Source organism: Pseudopipra pipra, chromosome 6 (assembly GCF_036250125.1).
Source record: "Pseudopipra pipra isolate bDixPip1 chromosome 6, bDixPip1.hap1, whole genome shotgun sequence".
Lineage (NCBI taxonomy): Eukaryota > Metazoa > Chordata > Aves > Passeriformes > Pipridae > Pseudopipra > Pseudopipra pipra.
In genome coordinates this window covers 18157000-18180604 of record NC_087554.1, presented here as the reverse complement: position 1 = coordinate 18180604, position 23605 = coordinate 18157000, and the positions used below count along the sequence as shown (strand labels likewise).

At 35.6% G+C, this 23605-nt stretch overlaps 1 protein-coding gene across 5 annotated transcripts in view; it reads right to left on the bottom strand.

Moving 5' to 3' along the window:
• CHID1 (chitinase domain containing 1) overlaps positions 1–23605 on the bottom strand; it is a 104435-nt gene that overhangs the window by 47838 nt on the left and 32992 nt on the right. For 4 of the 5 annotated variants that reach the window (XM_064657609.1, XM_064657607.1, XM_064657608.1 and 1 more), the window contains 2 exons: positions 16939–17040; positions 15541–15696 (listed from right to left, as the gene is read on the bottom strand). In XM_064657609.1, the coding sequence (XP_064513679.1) occupies positions 15541–15696; positions 16939–17040 (258 nt within the window). The remainder of the gene's footprint in view (positions 1–15540; positions 15697–16938; positions 17041–23605) is intronic. The other variant, XM_064657611.1, reaches the window with a different exon arrangement.

Sequence of the window (23605 nt, the reverse complement as noted above, 5' to 3'; positions counted from 1 at the left end):
TTTTTCGTTCCTAAATTATCTATGGTCAAGGAGAAAGCACCCCACCAGCTAAGTCTACCCATCAAAAAGCTGTTGCAATATTCCCTGCAATCCACATCCAAGGAATCACAGTGAGAAATGCATAGGCATAAGTTACTCTAGACCAACTAAGTACACAGTTCACAGTAGAAAGGAGATCCTCAGTTCCAAAAACAGCGAAGTTTCCTACGCCTTGAGCTTTACATGGATTCTCTGGCAACCAGCAACCAGCTTATGGTAGGGAGGCTTGCTTTCTTCACAACCCTAACTTAGCTCTGCTAAGCCATCTATATTCAGAGAAGTTTACTTATCTTTCAGAGCATCGGTCTTTGCCAAATTTGAAGTAGTTCATATATGCAAAAGGCATTGTAGAGAACAACCGCGTGAATACGTTGACCAACAGAGACAGTATAATATTCATTTTCTTAAGAAATTTAGAAAAATATTAGTAATCTGGATGATCAAGTGTAGAATATTCAAGATATGAAATTTATCAAAATAAAACCACATCATGTATTTGAACACTAGCATATATATAACATGCATAAGCAGCTCAAAAGCAAACAGAGTTCAGTGAAACTTCAAGCTCTCATAAAGAGTTACTATTTTTCATTGCTAGTTCAAAAATCACTCAGCATCTCAATGCATAATTTACTTCAGCCCTGTCCTCAAAACAGCTTTTTTTTTTTTCAGACTACTCTAATGAATACTTGGATTTTGTCTTTATACATTTTACATTTCCTAGCAACTGAAAGCACAATTCTACAATTTAACAGTGCTATTTACCATATGAGTAAACAAAGAAATATATTTTATGCAAGTTCTTCAGCCAGTCTCACTGCTTTTCAAATGTTGCAGTGTTTCTATGCAATTGTGAACGATTAGTGTCCTTCCCTCATCCTTCCCTGCTTAGCTTCCTTTTAAGTTTGCTCCTGCCTAAGATAGAGCTCTTTTTCAATACAAGCATGTCAGAATGATCAAAAGTCCTGCAATATTGTCAATATTTTATTTATATTTCTAATTTATTTTAGGATTAACATGCTCCTCTTCCCCCAGACCAGATCTTGAGCTGAATTTCAGATGTTAATCTAATTCACTTTGTTTGGAAACTGTGTTTCCTTATTTGGATTAAGTAAGTTCCAACTCTGGCACTAGGAATGTCCCTTTTCGGTACTGCAACACTGGGAAAAGGTTTAAGCCACTCTGAAAGCAACATGCTCAACACTCACTTGAAGCATTCTTATTTGAGAATATTTTATTTCAGTGTATCAAAGTTTGTAAAGTATGTAGAAATTTGAATTATAAATAGAATCACTTTTTTAAACTATGCTTTATCACATGCCAAGGTATGGCAAATGTTCCATGAGGTGAAGATACAAATTAAAAACACGTAGTAGAAATATTAAAGATTTTGAATAAATACCTTAAAAATCACACAGAAAATAGCAAGCCTAAATAAAACAACTTCTAATGAGATTTACACCACTGGTACTGTTATTGGGCTGTCATTTGTTTCCCGCACAGAAGAAATCCATTAAAATGGTCCTCCAGGACTGCTAAAAGATAGTATTATGTATCCTTCTCTGACAAAGATTATTCTTCCTTGGATAGACAGCATTCAAAACTTTTACTCTGTATAATAAGATAATAATACTTACAATAAGATAAAAATACTTACTTGGAATCTCATCAAAGTAATTTCAAAGTAGGGGAAAATATTACAACATCTCTAGACAATCCTTGAACACATAGTACTCAGACAACCTTCTATTAGAGAGAGAACACTATAAAATGACCTTCTTTGTTTAGCTATAATAGAGGAAAATGCTGCCAACTAATATCATGAAGGAAGAGAAGGTATCAAATGCCACCATTTTCAAAAAGACTTTTTCAAAATCTGAAGCAAGATCCCTTGTTGCACAATATTTCGGGGTTATTCTTAAAAATAAGGGAAAAAAAAAAGGCAAAAAATCCTCTACAGTAAAGTAACTTGCCAAACTCTAAATCTATTTAATTCTTTTAAAGGATGTAAAAATGGTCAAAAAATCTCTCTTTCAACAGGCTATCAAATAAGGCAGAATATTCTATGATTTCCTTTTATTTATTCTCTCCCACTAGCTCTCGTAACCATAAGGAGAAGAGAACAGAACTGCTATCCACTGGAGGGCTGGAGAAAGGTTGAGTTCTCTGGATCATTTCATGAGATGATTCTTGCACTGCCACTCGCATGATAAAAATTATGCACCTGAACCACTGTTAGTATGAAGCACGTTTAAGAAGCAAAAGTTCAGTTTACTTCCCATGAGAGTGAATTAGTTTTTTTCCCCAACTTTATAGCAATCCTGGTGGAGGCTTTGCTTGTTTAACAGATTCTATATTTGCCATTTTTCCTCTCTGTCAAAAATCTATCCTCCAGACAAATTGTCTGGAGAGAAAAGGCAAAGTGACTTCATTCACGAAGATTGCCTTAGTTTATGGTTAAGTATAAAAAATTAGTAAGAGTTTGAAGCTGCAGAATACAAGGCAGGAAGTGACATTTAACAGGAAAAGCCTTTAAGAGAAATCAAAGGAATCAGGAATCAAGAAGAACTAGAGATAATGGAGAGAACTCATTAAATAACTGACTAAATGTATGTAATTAAAGTAATTCAAGAAACTGGAAATTATTAAAAGCTATTATTGGGTAAGGTAAAACACATCTTTGCCTTTGGTGAAAAGATCAGATATTCCTTCTAACTCCTCAAACCCATGAAAGCAAGACAGATGCATAGCCCAGCTAAGATTTTCAGCTGACAACAAAATATTTATTATCCTATTACTGCAGAGTGTTCTTGAATTTTGCATTACCTATTTTCACCATTACTCCAAACAATGCACCACAGGTGTTTTAAGTGGTATTTTTTCAATTTCAGATTGCTCTACAAAAGCACGAGCTGCATATTGAAATTAATGCCAAGTTGCTTAATCTGTACTAAAAATCTCAGTATTTGCCAAAGTTCAAATGCTCAAGTTCAAAGTTCAAAATGCTCTAGCAGCATTACTCTTAGAAGTAAAATACAAACATGTTTGCTTTTCTAATAGTTCAAATAAAGAAGAGGTTAAATAAACTGCTAAGGTTTCACAGTGAAGTCAACAGCATTGAGAAAGGAAATAAAAAAGAGCGGGTATAGATCTATTAAAAATTCTGCCTTTTCACCATTATATTCCTTTCCCTTTATAAATATAACCTTGATTTTTTTATCTTGCTAGCAAAAGGAACAAGAGTCTCTCCACAGACGTCTCTTTGGAATATGTTTTCCTATTATTTGCTTTCCAAGCTCTAGAACAGTTCTAGTCTCATACAACAGCTTGCTTCGGAGGGCATGGGAGGCTTTGCTCCCCCCTGACACAGCACCATCAGTTATCATAGTTAGCATATTGACTGGAAATACTGATTTAACAAAAATACCAACAAAGGAAAAGAAAACATTTGCACAGCACTGTTCTCCTCAGATACCATGTTGGCAGTAACAAGTGGTGGAAGACTGAGGGCCTCAGTCTGACAGTCCCAGTAAAGAACATTCTGAAGGTGGGAAGCCTCTGTCCCAACGTCAGGTTATTTAAAGGACAGCTTCGACTTGGAATAATTAAAGCTGTATTTAAACAGAAATAGAAACTGCTCAAAGGAGGTTGAAAAGGCAAGGCAGGTCATCCAGTTAAAAGCATAGCTTCAGGCCATGGATTGGAAAGTTCTGGTCAAAGGTCTCAAATACATCCCTTCAATTTGATGGTTCTTTCAGGACAAATCTGATGCCATGCCTTTTTTTTCAAATAGTGGAACAATAATTCCAGAGAAGGATTCTATTAATCATAATTGTTTTATTATTATATTAAACTTGGAGAAACGATTACAGAAAAGTAGTCACTACATTACAACTATTAAAATGGCAAAAAACTAAAGAAAATGGGGAAAAAATGAAGACATTTAGTGCCATTGCACCAGAGCATTATAACATGGTCATCCACAACATACCTCATGCCCAATATCCCAATAACTGCAACCACTTGGGTTTTATGCATCCTTAAAAAGATAACTGTACTAAATGGCAAGATGCTCCAGACTTTAACAGCTAGGAAAGATTACATAAACAGAATCATTGCTCCACATAAAAATGAGAGCTTTACAAAGAAGTTAAATTCAGTATTTGAGCATTTTGCAGTAAATAAATAGATCATTCTATCACTTATGCCACAATTGTATGGTTTTTCTTTCTTTCTTCAGGGCCCAGTACCTATGCAGAAGCATAGAAACTCTTTTTTTACCAAACATTACTCAAAATTATTTCTGCAAGGATTTTTCCCATATTTCTGCAAATATTGCTAGTTCAGCTTAGCTACAACTGGCTACTAGAGAATACAATTAGACTATGAAAAAAAAAATCAGCTTTAAAACTGACATTATAGTACTCAATAAATACACATACCAGCATTTTTCAAATCATGCATTTATATAAATGAGGGAAGGTTAGTTTCAAAAGCCTTCTCTTCCCCCATCACTCTTCTTGTCTTTACGTCTGATTTTGTGCCAGCTGAGGACTCATTTTCATGAACAAATAGTTTTTCAGTGGATGCAGGCTTTATGTGTAAAATATGGTAAAACAGATAAATGTTAAAATGTGTTTCTCATTTCTAATAACATTCAAAACAAAGATTCCAAGTTGAAACTTTAATGTGAAAATAAGCTCTGGAATAAAATCATTACCTTGTGAAGAAAGAGTTTTACTGTATTCATCAGCATCTTATAAAAAAAATTCAGCTCAAGAAACATTCTATTACTAAAATTCAGATACCCAAGAAATCAAAGCTGCCCAAATACTTTAATTGCAGAGATTTCAAAACTCATGCAGGGAGGAAAAGAAACATTTAAATAGCAGATTATTCAATGTCAGAATCCAAGAAATATTTATAACAGTGGTCAAAACATAAACAAGCAAGCAGAAAATATGACCTAGATTAGCTAATACTACTATAGTGGTCTCTGAGCACATTTTGGAATTTGGATACTAAGGAGACAGGAAAAACAGTCTTGGAAATAACTCATTCTTAACATTTTAAACCCTCCATAGGTATCAGAGTGAATTACATTTGACTGCTTCAGTGGATTTTCTACACAGAATGTATATAAATAACAGCGCCACAATCCCAAGGACAACTTCTCATCAAATCCATGTGAACAGAAACATTCTAATTTCAAATAAGAAGCTGTCAACATGTAGCAGAACAGAAAGGGTGATCATAAATTGTGTCCATTGCTAAGGGAATTCTAGTAACCAACTGCAGTGAATTTAGAGAAAGTGAATGGAAAAAAAATTATTTAGAATGTAATTCTGAACAGCACATGTGAAAATATGCACAATAATGTCATTTGAAATAAATGGTTCCATGTAATTTTTTTCCATGCTCTAAAACTACTATTTTTGAAGACATTTACTCTTCCTTACTGCACCTAAAAGAAACCACTTCTTTTCCTGTTCAAGTACGAGATTAGTGAGGAATTCTTCAGAACAATTTGTTTCACCTGTTGCCACAGACTCCCTACTGCTTAAATCTATCTACTAATGCACTTGAAGATTTTATGTTCCTAATCCACTCATATTTAAACATCTCTTTCTCACAGTACTATAAAACAGATTCTAATAAAATACTATTTATCTTGGAAGACATTCCTGTACATACTAATGGATGCTATCAGTCCTTCATTATGCAGCTTGAAAACGACCATTTCACAGAAGACCAATGGCAAATGGTTTCTTTGCAAATTTACAGTGGGTTACTTGAAGGCAAGCTCATGATTCAGTATCAGATTTTTGCTTTAGAAACCCACAGATTTTCAATTATTCTTAATACATTTGCTGAATAAATGCTGCCAGTCAACTACAGGGTTCCAGGCACATCTTATTCTTAATATTCCTATTACGGATTTTCTCAAGGAAGACTCTAAGGGTAAGAAGCAAGATGAAAACTCTTCATTTTTTGAAAGAGGTTTTCAGCTCTGATTGAAATGTATTGGTGGAGCTCTCTGTAAGCTTGACATACTACCATCAGCAGAACAGGGCTTTTTTTTTCTTTTTTTTTTAATCTGAGGAGACACTAAATTTACTTTATATTTAGCAAGCACCTTAGTTTCTCCTGACTCAAATTTAAACTGATTTTCTTAAGACAAAACTTGTTTTAGTGGATAGTTTCCATCACCAGATTGATCAGTTTTCTTTCATGATTACATTTGTGAGGAAGAATAATAATAAAAAAAAGCTAAAATACTCTTGAATATAATTGTTTCTAAATCAGAAAAAGTATCCCACAGATACTGCTATACTTGGCTATGCCTTTAAATGGAAGCACTGTGTCTGTTGCCCTCATCAACTCATAGTTCTAAAAATCTTATAACTGGCATCTTCAAGTAAGGCTCACAGAGACACAGACACTTAAGATTTAAACCTTTGCAACATGATATCCATCTTACACATACAGATGCTTATAAGATTGTTTTTCAGGGTCAACTATAAGAGAAATTACAAATGACAAACAATTTATCCTAAATTCATCTTTTACTATTCTACCCATTCCCATGTCTTCTAATTCATGTTCTCAAAGGTACACACATCAACAAAAAGAGAATTTTTCATGAGTCTTTCAATATGCAAACTCAAGTACAGAAAAAAAAGAAGATAAACTAAACACTTAAGAATGCCTAGACTCAGCTAAGACATGTTGTCCAAAAAAAGAAGGGTTAAAAATCCAAAGAAACTAAACTCTTAATTTGTAAGTAAGCAGCGATCAAGGTGATATGAGACCCTCACACCATATTTATAACTCAGAATTAACTGCAGAGACACGACGCTCCCCATAAATCTTTCTTCATGTATTCACTGGGTAATGAGGGCTCAGCAATGACAGTTTGCAATGACCATGTTGGTTTCCCAGGTTTGGTACATAAAGGTCTCCCTAAAGAGGCATGCCTCATTGATTTCTCTCCATACACTTATAATCCACAAATGCTAAAACCTAGGACCAATTCTATAGATTATTATTCCCAAAAGCAATCTTGACAATTTTGCTGTCAATACTAAAATATATTCCACTTCTATATTGAGTTTTCTCGAACTGTCTAGTGTCTCATTACTATAAAATGTAGAATCTAGTGAAATGTAACTATACATATATCCATTAAAACATATTCAAAGCAGTGCAAGAATATGGAAAGTGACAGCTTCATTGACTTTTACCTTTCTTGGTTTATGGCTCCAAGTGATCAGTGTATTATGCACAGACCTCTAACCCACAACTACTTCTCAGTTGGAAACATCTTATTTTCCTAAGTTACGAGGGCTCAAAGCCCAGGACTCACAGACATTTGCTTTCACTCACAGGAAGAAAATAGTCTTGTACACCATTAATGTCTCTAAATTTGGTAAATACAAGGAGATCCTAAAGATAAGATGACTTCCTCTAGGTTTTAACCATTGTAGTACATGAATTTATATTCAAAATTGCAAGCACCATCTGCCATCTACACCCCTATCCTCTATTTAAGGTTGGCAGCAGGACTATCCCCAGTCTTACACAAACTGGATCACAGAACTTACAGGCTCCTATTTAGCCCTCTTGCCCAATCAATATCCTCACTCACAAACAGGGAGGTGAATGTACCTCTCCGAGCCTGGCAATACAGCCACCTTGTACTTCACACGAAATACCATTCTAGAGGAATTTTCTTTTTCCTCTCAAACCTTAAGGACAGGCAAATAACAAAAGGCAGAAGCTATTTTCAAAAGGTTTAAAAAGATGTAGTATACGGAGATATTTTTACTGTTTTCAAAGACAGTGTCTTTCTAAAATAGTAGAACAAACCCGAAATTTGGTTTAAACAATGAAATGCCACACATAAAACATATAAGAAATGGGTAACTATTTAGGATATATAGATATATTTTGGGCATAATCTTGTAGATTTCATTGAGTTTCCAAATAACTAATTTGTAATAATTTCCATAATACTGTATTTTTTCCTAAAAGTAGATGAAGCATCAGAGTCTGCCTTGATTTCCATTTTAGCCATGAACAACATTGCATTCCAGTAAAATTCTGAAATGCAACTCTCCTAGTTCTAGAGCACAAAATCCAAAAACTTACTTTAGCTCTAATTTATTACTCAGCATTTCTAGATCCATTCTCCTAACAGAGACATGAATCAATTCAGGGTGGAAAAACTGCACTCTGCTTGCTGGCATTACTGCTATACTGAAATATCTCATAAAATCATAAGGGAAAAATTTATTGGACCTTGTACCAATACTGAATGTTATCACCAGAAACCGTATTCAATCATCTGCCATGTAATTCCAAGTGTAAACAAGCTGTTTGCACAAATCAAAAGCTGTTAATGTTGTGGAACATTCTTGGAGTTCTGTTATTTCAAAGACTATATAGCTATATGCCCCATTACTATTTCCTGCAAGTATTGCTTCAAGCCTATTCCTAAATCTTACATATTTCCACACTGGCTTTTCCCTCAGTTATTGAGTCTTTCCATTGGTAATTAGATGACTCTGCACACTTTGCTGCTGTAATTGCTACTTTTCTCTAGAATTGCAATAAACGTGCACATTTATTCTTGCCTTCTGAAAGAACTATGCCCCCAAAAAAATCCTTGAGAAACGTAAAAATATTTTTACAGACATTTTCCCACTGCCTTATGTGAAGAATAATCTATGTAACTTTACCTTTTCTTTTTTATTATTTGTACTTATGTGTTTAAAAGCACTGTGTCAAAATGAAAGGAGGCATTTGGATTGTGTGATTCTGCCTATATCAAACTTACAGTTCATATCAGGATGGAGCTTCTACAATAAAAACTAGCACCACACCTCAGTCTGCATCATTGAGCAGTCTCAGAGTGCATAAAATATTTGCCTTTTTTGGATGAAACAACTGCAGAGGCACTCTGACTGCTAATGAGTTTCAGCCCATAAGACCACACTAGAGTCATCCCAAAGAAAGAAGCCCCCAAGACTCATTGTGTAAGCTCTAGGTCCCTGGCACCACTTTTGTGGCAGTCTGTTTGACAGCATACAAATAGCCAAGTAACGAAGACATGACTTCATTAAAAAAAAAAAAAAAAAGAAAGAAAGAAAAGAGGAGGCACAAAAAACTGTGCTTTAGCAGGAATTACTTTATGTTTCAGAGCTTTGTTTGGAAGCTGTGCTCTTTAGCAAGTGAAGGAGTATATAGTTGTCTTCCTCTAAATTCAACAAATTGAAATGACATTTGAATTACCAAGAAAGTTCATTCCAACTTTTAAAACCATGCTGATGATATTCAGATCAGTTTCAAAAACCCTATCTTGATTTTAAATCTAACTGTTTCCCCAATAATCATGGCAATTCAATTCACTGAACAAACTAATGTTAAAATTAGATAATAAGGATTGCAAGATCAGTTTAAGATTAGAAAAACTCCAAGCTACTTGCTCTTGAAATAAAAGCTTGTCTGTTAAAAAAAAACACAAGCATAACATCAAAAAATGCCCCTCCTTCAACAAAATACAAATGATCTCATTACTGTCACTTTTGTAGTAAGAGAATAGACAATCAGTCTAAAATTCCAGTTTCTTGTTTCTTTTTTTTTTTTCCTCCCCTCAAGAAAAGGTCAAAAACTCTCCCTGGTTAGAAATAAGACAAAAATATATCCAGCTGCCTGCAGCCAAGACTTTAGCCTATGCATCCATCACTGCCTTCTAGGTCCCAGGGCAGGCTACACCCAGGCTGCTGTCTTTTGGCTCCAAAAGAAGACTTCATGCTTTCAGAATCAGAAGCTTCCCAGAGGAATCTATAATGCATATGGTCCAACAAGTCAGCACAGTGCACTTAGCCAGCTCTAGGCTAACTTACATAAAGACACCATGCATTTTCAGAAAGCTCTTAACACACATCCCCAATTGATTTGCAATGGAACTGAACACAATGAGTACCTTGTGAGGGACAGCCAACACCAAGCAAAAATGAATCATTATCTTTTCAGCACAGGGTATGAGAGAGGATGGGGCAATGGGAGCTAAGGGATTCATAGTGGAGTGATCTGGACACATACATAGTGTTATCTGTTCTATGTTCTTTGATAATCATCACATATTTGAAGAGATTCAGTCAGAGCTAGTAGTGGTTTTAAGTCTACTACTGGTGATCTCACAAGCCCAAATAAGGCTACCAAAGGCATGAGTGTCTTTCACTCTACACTGGGTGCAGACACCCATATATAAATCTAGGAACACAAGTAAATTTAATTTACGGTAAAGGTTTCTGGCTCTTCTCTTTGTTTTAAACCACAGAAGTAATTTTACTAATTTCATCATGCTATCTTCTAATCATTAGAGTACAACAATGAGACAGTAAAGAACTTTATCCTTATTATTTTGTCAACATTTAACTACCTAAATATTGCCTCCAGCAAATTTACTATCAGAAAAAGATCCTGAGACACAGAGAAGAGCACATTTTTAAAGCAGATGCACTGAGATATACATACTCCCTCATAGCCAATATGTCATTGTACAACTGAACTTCAGAACCAATCATTTGCTTAATAAACAAAAGCCACCTTTTCCTCATTTCAAAAGAAATAAGGAATATGTTTTACATTAAAAACAACTAATATAGCTTTTGTATTTATCATCGTATTTACAACTTGGATAAGTTGAAATATGACCATAAATTTACTTCATAAGATGTTCTATCCAACTTACGTGAATCAACAAGTCTTACACTTTCAGCTAACAGCTCACACTCACCTTCCATTCCTAAAGGGATGGAGGGACAGATGGAAGCCACACATAACAGAATACCCCAGAGGGAATTTAATAGAATAAACCTTTTTAAACACTCCTGAAATATTTAGACATTTGTAATATAGAAATAACTTCTGATTTCAGGCCCAATTGTAACTTCCTCCCATCACTGCCATGATTTTACCATCTGACCCAGCAGTACAATTTAAGAAGAAAGAGCTTAACAGTTTCTCCAATGAAGAGAAGAGCTGGTCAACAGGTCAAGGCATTCAGTCCTACAGAGCTAATTGGTCAATCAGTTTATTTGAAATACTAGTATCTCCCCAACATTATATAACCAATGAGAAAAATGGATTAAATCAGGAGACAGAATCCTGGCATACAGGGAAGTAATGGAAATCCTGGGAGAATTACAGCATGAAGAGAAATGTTGCAAAACCCTTGCAGCCTGAAGAGTAAAAGTGTTCCTGGCAGTAGCTTTTTTGCTACCTTCTGTAAGACAAAATCATGAGTCACAGTTGGCCCAAATATTCTTAAATTGCTGCTAATAAAGACACTGCCATGATAATTCAGAGAAAAAGTTCACCTCTAACTGTTTCTAAGTACCACTTTTTATTACCTGCTATTTACAAAATGGCAGGCAGCCAATAAAATTCTCAGTAGAACTCTATATCCTCATATTGTTTGCAAGTCATCTTATTTTCTATCTCTGAATAGCACAATGCATTGTCAAATTAGTTTCTCCCTTGCTTCATCTGGCAATTTATTATATCAATCTTCTTAAATGTTTAAAATTAACATAAAAATCCCTATTCAGATTACTTTAAATAAAATGTAAGCATACACAGCACTGTTTCAAAATAATGGAATTATTCACATAACTATTTTCAATAGCTAAGGCTGGAACAAAAGCAGATTGAATGCAGAATATACTCAAAAGTTATATACAGTCAGGTGAAACATTAGAGATGTATCTTCCCTCTTTCAACACTATACAAAAAAAAAGTGACAAAATAATACATTAAATAATACTTTACTTAAATAATACATTAAATAATAATAATACATTAAACTTACAGGAATATGCTCAATAAAGAAGGTTGATTTATAAAGGTAAGCAACACCATCGCCATATGACAGCTTTTGATTTACATTTCTTCTAATTCACAGCTGGCAATGAAGTCTGTCAGTTCCCCTTTGGTCCAGGTCATAACAGATATAGATTTTAGATGGTGTGGAATGAAAAACACCACTACACTGTTGTCTAATCCCCCACCATTGTCTAATTCTCCCGTGAGATTATAAAACAAAACTGCAACTGATATATAATGCCCCAATGATTAAGAGAGATTCTGTACAGCAGATAGCTAAAGGTGAAAAATGCACACTGGAAGTAAGAGCTCGTGAGATTGAGGGGCTTGCTGACCTACTACAGGTCTCTAAAAAGGACTCAAAGGCAAAGATTCCTCAGAAAGACTAAACAATTTCTTAAGCTTCAGGGTATACTGAAGAATTATTCACCCATGACATACACTTTTGAGGTGAACAGGAAAATACTGCCAGGTTGCATATCAATAGAGGACATGCTGGAACCAGCTGATCATTAGAACAGCAAGTCAGCAGCACCAGATGGTTATGTTCAGATTTCAATACAGTGGAAAGTTATAATGACTGCATCTTAGCAATTCAGACACCTGATTCTTGACAGCCAGGGGGCAGAAAACAGTGCCAGAAGCACTAGAGATGATTTGGGAATCACAGACACAAAACCTTTATTTCCAGCTTAGGATTTCATACAAATTATGTCCCAATGAAATATACTTGAACATAGCTTCCTTCCACATAACCCACAATGGCACTTGGTTGATTACAGCACCAGAATGTGCCATAATCTCTGAGATTGACTCATTGTATCAACAAGTCCTAGTTGTCACTGAGCTGCAAGACAAACACATTGTTACTGCAGTTATAGAAACTGTAGTTCCTACTGTAACAACCAAGGACAAACTATCTTGTGCTGTAAGAGAAAAATTGTTTTCATTTCATTTAATCCTGAGATACAGATATATATACATGCAAGCATATAGGTATACACCTATTACTTCTTATGATGTGTATGAAGGAAACAGGATATTACACAGAAAGGCTGTATATCTTTTCAAGTACTTCTACCTTTAGATTACATTCTGCAATAAAAAACACTGCCAAATAATATTTTATGCAAACAGGGATTCTACTGTAAGTTATTTTATGAATTTCTGGACTGAAAAAATATGCAGTGAATGAAATCTACCTATGTTCAAAGCCTCTTTCCATCACCTAATTCCTATCCTAAATAAAAACAAAAACATGAGACCAGCAAAGGTTTCTGCATTCTGTGTGCAATCCTATGTATATGCTTTACTAATAATCAATTTAAGTGCATAATACATTGACATAAAACAACTTGAGAATATACAGTTTGCCACTGAATCTTGCAGTTTTCCATCCCTGTTCTTAAAGAGGATCAGACTCCCATGAATATGCTTCAACAAAACAGTGTGCACCTTACAGTGTGTCAAGGAGCACTGACTTGTTGGGTACTTGTAAAAGCAATAAATTTCAGATACAAAAACTTAAGCAGAAATCTACAACAAAATTGATACTCACCATACTGAATTTAACTGAACACATTTTGAATTAATTTTAATACCAGTACTTTAGCTTAACGTCACTATCGCTACAATATATGGAGGGTGCCTTAAAGGAGTCATGAATCAATCTTCAAAACTTCTGGCAGGCCAAAGGACCTCCTTACAAACCACCTGATACCAATTAAGTGGCAGAAAGCTCATTTTACATAAAAAACCTTTCCCCTCCCCCATTTTATCTATGTCAGAAGCTTGGCCTATTTTGAAGCTGTTTTACCTTGAATCTATTTTACTATTACATTATTACACATGACATATACAGCAAAGACTAATCCATAACTGTGCATGCTCAAAACTATATTTCTGGAAAAATAAACTTAACCATTGACTGGTGGGTAAGGCAGCAAATTGAAAATGAGTGTGTTTTATGTACAAACTCAAAGTCTTAAAGATTTTGTCCAGAACCTTGCTCCTGGTAGATATCTGAAAAACTACAATCATATGATGTGTCAATGAAGAATATGTTAACAGGACCATTCTCTGTATAAAACATATTGTACCACACTGTGTACCACTGTCCTACTTACATGTGAATATAGCCTCTTTCAGTAAAAGTTAGAGTAATCATACGTGAGTCTTAGTTAGGCTATTTTTGCCATTAATTAAAAAGCAACATGAATTAATGCTATATGAAATTAATACTATGAAAGGAGAACCTATGAAAAGTAAAAGTAGATGCCACCCTAGTGCTCAGTGTTTTTTCAAGTAGAAACTTCATTTCACAAGTTGCAGTTCAGAAAAAAAAGCAAGAACCTTTTACTCTGCTAGATAGTGCTATACTCCTACTTGCAAAAGGAACTAAATATTACAGTGAAGCTAAATAATTTTGCTGAGCTTGTATAATTAGGTCTGTAAATCAACAATGCTTTCACTATTGAGTATTTCTCCTGCCTAATCACTACAACTAACTTTACAGAAATCATTCTGAAATACTCTCTATATACCTTTTGCTACAGACAATGGCTTTATTTTCCCCTTTTCTGTTATTCGGTCAGATTCAAACACAATTCAGTACTGGCAGAAATCTGTGTCTAGAGTATTATATCCCTGCAAAGAGCCAAGGAGAAGAAGGAAGAGAGCAGAGGCAAGCACAATGATGAGTGTGTGTTTGTGTAACTGAAGGCATGGACGCAAAAATTCAGAGCCCTGACTTACACAATCCACCTCAGATAGTATTTCAATGTCTATAAAACAGTCTGTTATTATATTTAAATATTGTGTGGTAATGAACTTAGTAACCTCTGAAAGTGAGAACAGTCACCTTGTGTGCTTTAGGTTTGTTACCACGTGGTTTGGTTCTATTTCAAAATATAGTAACAAATTTCTGAACAAACCTGATTTTCCTGCCAAATTCATTTTTCTTCTGGCTAGATGTACTATATCCTGACTGTATTTTTACAAAGCTCGCTGTTATTACAGGTGGTTATTACCCAAAACTAAAACCATTCTCCTCTGAGAATCAATATAAAATTTTAAGCTAGCTTTGGAATATTTCCGTTTCTCTTGTTATAGATTTTTTTCTCCAGGTGAGCTTCTTGCAGCTTTTTCTACTGAAAAGAAACTTGATGGCACATTGTTGTCTGAAATCAGTATCAAATTTCAAAGTAAAAGGTAACAACTTCGGGAACTGAGAGAAAAAATCCTTAGGAAAACTGCATGAATCCCCAAAATGATAGAGAGCATAAGAAAATACTGCAGAACATTTTAACACAAAGATGGCAACCTGCATGTACAAACATGGATAGAGGAAAGAGGGAAAACTACACGAATCATTTTTCCACAGGAGTTCTGACAGGATAACTGTGCGATCTATCTGCATTTCTGTACAGTGAAGAGAAGTTACAGGTCTTACTTTAACCAGTGAGCTACTATTTCAGGTGCAGATTTGTCACTTTTGCCATTTCTATGTTGCTAACAAAGCCATATTTCTAAACAAGAATACTTGTGAATTTCTAAGTTTGGTGAGAAAATATATTATACATAAGTACTTACTATCCAGAGAAGTCATACCTGCTACCAAGGATTGGCTCCCCAGAGGGTCCCAAAGCAGAATAGTCCATGCCATAGAAATTCAGCCCTAGAAGTATTTTATTCCTCCATTTTGAATCAGGATCCAGTACTTGAACACAGGCTCGTACCCAGGGAAGGGGGGAATTTGGACCAGGTCTGTCAAGTTAGCAAAAATCAAATAGGTTGTCAGAAGAAGTACATGTTCACTCTCAGCCTTCTCTTTTGACTTGTGCAATTGTAAAAAAAGCAAATTATGGTACACAAAAATCAGTGAAGATGAGCCTACAATCCTATGAAGGTTAAATGTACATTCTTCAGTGGCTTGAAGTGCTGAGGCACAAAACATGCTTGCCCCACTCTTGACTTTGTCATTCAATTCCAAGGTTCAAGGGCATAAAACTCCTTACAGTGGGTAAGAAGAGGTTTCCCCCCAGCACATTTTCTCTGTCACAGGGCCTTGCACAATGCCTACACTATAATTCAAAACTCTGTATGACTTCAGTTGTTTTCCAATACCATCCTCATCCTCAATGTTTTTACTGCCAACTGGCAAAACATACTGGGACAAAATCCACTATTTACTTACAGAAAGAACCATATAATTATGACTGGTAAGCAAGACAGGTTTCAATGATAGTTTAACATTTACTTTTGGAAAAAAACCTAAAAAGGCAATAACTTAACAAAAAGCTACATTAAGAAAAAGAGTATAGCCTTAATACACAGAGTAATTGAATTGTTATATATATAACAGAATATTGCACTCATTTAATTTCTATCTCTTTGGAGAGGAGACCAGGTTTTCCCTCAAACACTCGCTAACATGATAAAAGGCACTCACTAACATGATAAAAGGAGAAGTATAGTCTTACAAATATCAACATTACTCCCTACTAATTATCTGCCTCAAAGCCTTCATAATATCTGTGCCATTAAAACCCAATATGCCAATACAGCAGAGGAATGTTGCTGGAAATCATGTTCATGTCTAAAGGCAGATGAACTATCAATTGTGCTTTAAAGCTAATTTGTTCAACAATGATATGTTGTAGATTATTCATGTACCTATCCTGCAGAACTCTGCTAAATAACTCAAAACAAAAGAACCTGGCTTGGAAAAGAATAAGTGTCAGGTTAGCCTTTTAAAAAGATAAGTTTTTAGCTCGAGTACAAAGTCTCCATAATATCCAAACCCCAAAAATACATTGCTGTTAAAAATGTACTGAGTTATGGGCTTGTTCACAAGTCACCTACCCCAACTACTAATCTAGAACTTTAGTATGTGGTACAGTCAAAACACACTGTCCACTCTACTAGAAAAAATTAACTCATACTGCAGATTTAATAACGACTTAACAGTTCCTTCAACAATCTTTCAAATGTTAGACGGAGCCTTACCGATGTGGTGCTGAATAGTCATATGTCATGAGACTGAAGCTGTCTACTGCTGAGGCCAACTGATCAAATTCCTTCTTTGTGAACATTCCCGGCTGGTTAGTCCTTCCAAAACAAAGCAAAACAGAAACAAGAGGAAGAGATAAATTACTACAATAACCTGGTTTACTCTCTCCTTTGGGTTTCATACAATTTGATCACAAAAGAAAAATCTTTCATTCTGAGGTGGCAAAACAAAAAAAAGATATTTCAGTGCCATTCTTATAATAAATGTCTAAGAAAAAAAATAAATTTAATGCTAGGTAGGTTGCCAGTGGGAATAATCATACTGCCACAGCATGCTTACCAAGTAAGCATTTCTAGCATGGCTACAACACTGATTATAAAGGCTATGGACTAATCAAATTGCCCTAGGTAGCAATCAATTGAACTCTAAAAGTTTTTACAAAACCTTTAATTGCTTGGCCTGTCAAACTGGTTTTGACACTTACAAAACTAAGTTCTCTGAGGCATACTTAAATAAATGGATGGGTTCAGCTTTTGAGAGAAAAACATAAAGCAAAGATAAATTTTTATTAATCTCAAAAAGAACAATAATTTCTGTTTATGCTGTACTTAAGAAAGACTATACAAACCTGTTTTCTTTGAACAAAAACAGATCCATTTCTTTCTTTGCAGAGGGGAAAGGGAGGGGAGGAAGAAATCCATTCTATGACCTTCTCTAGACAAAAGTCTAGTAATGCCTTCAGCATATTTTTGTATGAAATATGGAAGTATTAAATACTTCCACCTTTCTTTTTGCCTACCCTTGATTTACAAAATATAGCACTGGATTATTATTATTTACCTTAGCTTCATGGGTGAGAGAGTGTATATTTTGTCAGTTTTGGACTCATACTGGCTTCCTTCAACCATTCAAGCTGGAAACAATTAATTCACACAAGTTGCCTGAAAACACTGAATCTGTTTCAAAGAGGATTTGTAACTTCAAACTAGTGGCACAAATAGCACAGCAGGGAACACAAGCCAGCCTTAATCACATTGCAAAGACAGGACTGAACTAAAAAGGAAAAGCTGCTGCCAGGAGAACCATGTTCTCAGCCAGAGGGCTCTGAAGCATGTTAACATGAAACAAACAGGTAGAGAAGTAGCATATTGTCCTAAATAATCCAGGAGAGCAGAGTTTATAGTGGGACACTATAAAAGAAAAGAAAAAGTGAAAAAAAGGCTGTTTAACAGGTACAAAGTCTGTAATGCATTTCTGCTACTCAAGAGGCAGACTTACAGGATTGCACAAGATTCCTCTAGAGAGTAGAGCAGAGAGACTGAAGAATCCAGACCTTCCCAATAATATCAGAAACCAACACTTGCTCTAGAAATTAGTAGGCAATCCCTGTCTAGACAAGGTACACTTTTAAACCACTCATATTCCATCTTAAATGTAAAAACTAAAGAGATGCTCAGTGACAGATGCAAGTAATAAACAGAAAAATCACATATTTTGACCCTCATCCCTTTTGGATCAGTTTGTAAATTCTACATCCAACAATATGTGCTGAGTGGATCACCAGAGCATAACAGTGTTCATTTATCAGTTTACAAGGACACTTTTTGTTCCATTGCACTGGAAAAGAGGTGAACAGAATACAGGTTACAAAGAGGGGCAGATTAAATCGCATAACATGCCTGTTGTGTTACAAGAGAGCAAAGCATGAATGATATGTGCAAGACAGGTCAATGAACCCAACCAAACACACCCTGGATTACGTAGCTGTAATCTGTATGAAGCATAGCAGTGTTATGGAAGTCTCAAATTGTCAGAAACAGTGATATACTGGTCCTGTGAAGGAGCAATCCCATTCCTTTCCTTCCAGGGTTTTAACAAATTAAAATAAATCCTCACTTCTGGAACCTATTGGGTTTTTGTATAGTTATCTGCTTGTCATTTAATGTAATTGCAAACTACAGTTGTTCTACAAGAATTAGAAAAAAAAAAATCAAACAAATCTTTGAAACAATGTCATGGCAACTTGGATGTCTGTAGGCAAAGCAATTCCCCAGTGCAAACTCCAGCAAAACACATTTTCATTAAATTGATTGTGATTACTCATGAGGGGAAAAGCATAAAAAGTAATTATAATGTGTATTAGGTATTAGGGCAAGTTGGATTGCTTTATAGATTAAGCTAGGTACTACTTAATTGAAATTTGCATGTGTAACTTAAGAAGAAACACACAGGTTAAAATGGATATTCTCATCATTTTCTCCAAAGCAATCTTGTAACTCAACTACTTCCATGACATAGGAAAGCCACCTAAGTGGCAAGGGCATAAATTTCCAACTTGGAACAAACCCAGCAGCAATGAAAACGCTTTGTCCATTCACGTATAGTGTTAAAATACCACCACTCTTCATAAAAAAGCAAGCACCACTCACCATTTCAATGGCAAGTACCACCAGTCAACTCTGCTATAGTCAAGCACTTTGGGAAACTGTCCACTGGAGCAAAAACCAGACTATTTGATTCGTGCCTTTAGAATTGTTCTGAGTCAAGAAAACTGGCACTCAAAGATAAAACCTAAATATTTTTCAACAGCTATTATGCTTAAAATTTGAAGCTTTCCAATCATTCTGATATTAAATTGTAAACTTAGCTCAAGAGCAGGTATGTTCTACTGACTACTTTGTTGAGAAACCCAGCACAAAGAAATTCAAGAGAGTTGGCACAGAATATGTGAAGTCCACGAAAATAATATTTCCCATATCTAAGTGAAAAGCCTGTCATTCTTTTAAACCCTGAATACCATTTCCAAAATATTCAGTGAAGTGGTAGAAATTTCATCATTGTCATTTATTAGCTCTGTACAATATACACAGAATCATCGAATATGCTCAGTTGGAAGGGACCCACAAGGATCATCGAGTCCAACTCCAGGCCCTGCATAGGACACCCCAAGAGTCACACCACGTGCCTGAGAGTACTGTTGAAATACGTCTTGAACTCTGGCAGGCTTGGTCCTGTGACCTCTGAATATTTCCAGTCTTCTAAACTGAGACAGACTCTGCTCTCACTTGGGATTGTTTTTTAGCATGGCATGTTTCATTTTAAAACTTTCTCAAGAAGATTTAAGAGACACTGTGGAAGGAGGGGAAAAAATAACAACTGAGTTTGCTCTGTAAATCTGTTCTTAAAACTCCCATCGGTCTTGAGCATCCCAGGGCTCCTTTCAGCCCCTCTGCAAAACCAGACCCAAACCCTTCCCCCAAGATCCTGAAATTCCTCCAGAGCCGGGAGAAGGATGATGATGGAGGAGGGATGCCCCAGGTGGCAGAGTCCACGGCCCCAGAGCTCCAGGCCCCGGAGGTGTCCTGGTGCCGGGACACGATCCCCGGGCAGCGCCGTTCCACAGAGCGCGGGGCTGGGGAGGCCACACGAGCAATGGGACCGGAGGCACTCGGGGGATCGAGGGCCCTGACCCAGACGTAGTGCAGGGCACCGGGGGGTTTTTTTCAGTAACTTGTATTCAACAAAACACATGAACGTGAACTATAATCAACAGAAAAATTGAACTATATAAACTGAATCTATAACCAAACCTGCTCCTCAGTGTGTCCCCCAGAAGAAACACGCAATGGGGATAAGAAAAGGATAAGACCAATTTTCTGGAATTGCTGAAAAACCTCGCCTTACACTATAAACCAGAACCATTTTTTTTTTCTTTTTAGTTCTGAGATGCTTGGTTTTCTTTTGCTATTAAATAGGCCTTAAACTTGCTCAGGCAACTTCTCATAGTTACAGGTTTGGTTTGTGCTATTACTGAAAAAGCACTGGAGTTTTTAGCTCCGTTCAAGGCAGTTTCAATGTGGCAGTGCAGTATTATGTCTGAACCTATACGACTGGGCATTATATTGTATTATTATGTCTTCCTTATCCATTATGCTCTCAATGTTTCCAGGAAAGAGAGCTTCTCTAGCAATGATAAATACTCTGGTGAAAAGAAAATGCAAAGCTAGGAAGTGTTAAGACTCGAGTCATCACTCAACCTACTTTTCTTTCTGATGGACAATTCATGATCCAAAAATTCATCATATACTTCATAGTCTACTTTCAGTACAGAGTTCTAAGTCTGTGATAAAGAAATTTCCTTACACAACATTCATAGAAACCATCTTCCTATAAGAAACCTCAGGAATGCAATGTGATCTTTACAACTTCTTCTCCTCAGTAAGACAGCAATGGCAACCCGGCAGAACTCACAGAACAACTATTCCCCTGAGAGCATAAATCTTATTTGCACATATTCTTGAGAATTTGTCAGCATTTTCCAATGGCACACTGTATATGTATATAAAAAAACTCTATTACTGGGACAACAACACAGACTTAGAAGACAAAATCACCTATTTTCATTGGTATTTCTTAGCTTAGAATTCCAAAATCTCTTTTGACCATTCTATCTTTTCATGCCTAAAATAACTGCAGGGGAGTTTGCTTCATAGTCTAGAATGTCTATTACCTGAATCTTCCAAATTCTGTACAGTCATATGTATCAAAATTCCTATTAATGCTTAACTGATAAGCATTTCTATAAGGTTTTGACTTTTCAGTGTTTCATATTGAAAGACTGGAAAAATACTTCAACAACACAAGACACTTTCATTTACTTTCAAATGAATCTACATTCTCAGCTACTTCTTGTCTCACTACAATTACTCTCCAAATGAAGTAAAAAAGGTGGTGTAACTGACTGCTATTCCCTGCAAGTTTGAACTGCATTCTTGTTGGGTTACCTCACCTTCTCCCTCCCTTATAAAAAAGAAGTTTCCTGTATCCTCACATCTTTGAATAGCCTTCATAATGGAAAACTGATTGATTTTCTGTTTCTACTATGATTCTATTTCAGAAGTCAGCCTCTCAGTCATGACTTAATTTTCTTGTCATGTATAATTTTCTGTAAAGCAACTGTTTGCAAATCTTCTCCCATCTTTCTTCACCATCAGATATTATTGGTTTTCACAGCTCGTTGCAGATAGAAGCATCATAGTATAATGCTAATCTATTTTATGAACAGAGCACTGAATTCAGTTAATGCACAATCACTGAATAAAAATTCACTGTTTCTTTCTGCATGAAGTCTGTTCTACAGCAAACAGGAGAGAGAGCTAAAATGTCTACCCTGTTCATCATACAATTATAGGCATTGATAATGAAGTAATCAAATGCATAAACAAGCTAAATCTGAAACTATTTTCATCTCAGAAAAAAATCCTCTACAGTTTTGTAATTACCCTTTCTCATTTTAGGTTTTTCAAAACTCCTAAGATGACAGCTCACTGAAGGAATTCTCCACTGTCAATACTTAAAAAACAGTTCCATATGAATCCTGGTTTCCATGGATGTTTTGCAACTAGATTTTCTGATGTCTTATAGACGTCTCATCTACAATGTCCTCTTACAGCTGGGTCTTGGGGAAAAAAAAAGATATGTTATCTTCATCTATCCAGCTGTCTATTTTCTTTAAGTGACAAGGATCTGATGATTAATACTCTATGCTTATGTCAATTAAGTCTGAAACTGGTCAAATGCCAAAAAAGCTTTAGTAGAGAGATGAAAAACATGAGAGAGAAAGCTTACAGACACCTTGTTACCTCAGAAATCAGGCTAAAAATGGAATTAAGATCTTTCTACAACAACATTGTATGAAGTAGGTAAGTCAACAACAGGATCTTGACATAATACTGCTGTTCAAAGCCATGAACAATAATTACAGATCTAATCCCTGCTGTCAAAAAAAGAACATGACCATACTAAATGTTTAACTAAAAGAGAGAGACTCTCAGACTGATGAAAACAAATTTACTACATAGTAGAGGATGAATTCCATGCAGTTGATTGGAGATTTTAAAAAACAAAGCATGTTCTCCATCTCTGACCTCTCTCCCTCAGCAAACACATCCTTGCAGACAACAGATCAAGGCCTTTGCAGAGATGAATGTTCAGAAAATACATATGCTTACTATTCAAATATCTTTACCAGCATTTGTAATACAGAATTCTTTTTCTCTGTTTCCATTCTAAGGACAAAATGATGCAAGAGATGAAGGATGATCTAAACACAGTAGCTGATCTTGTGCCCTAAAAACCCAGATCAATATGATAAATTAGCCACTGTGCATTCTAGTACCAAAAATGTTAGTCCATTGAATCACAATCTTGAGGTCAGTCCATTTCAGGAGAAACAAATAACAAAAATTCCAAGTTATTATAAATTTCTTTTCCCCCACACTTTTTTTTTTAAACAATCTCTGTATGATTATCTTATTCCTCTTAAAAGAGAAATAAAAATAAAACTGAAAGGTAATTCCATAAAACCAGTGCAATCACCTCTGCTCACATACACTCTCCCAGTCTGGTTCTACTCACAGAACACTCTCCCAGTTCCACACACTAAAGCATTGGAACAGATGAAGGCAGAGACAAAAGCAGGAGGTTCCTTCCTCTCTCAACGAAACCCCATCTTCTTAATATCTCCAAATCCCATTTTGCTTATGTAATATGAAAGGCTACTTTATTGTTAATAAATCAGAGAAACGTCATCCCAAGACATAAAAATTATAAAAGAATGAGCAAATGAAAAAGGAGAATTTTAATGGAAACATGACAATTTAG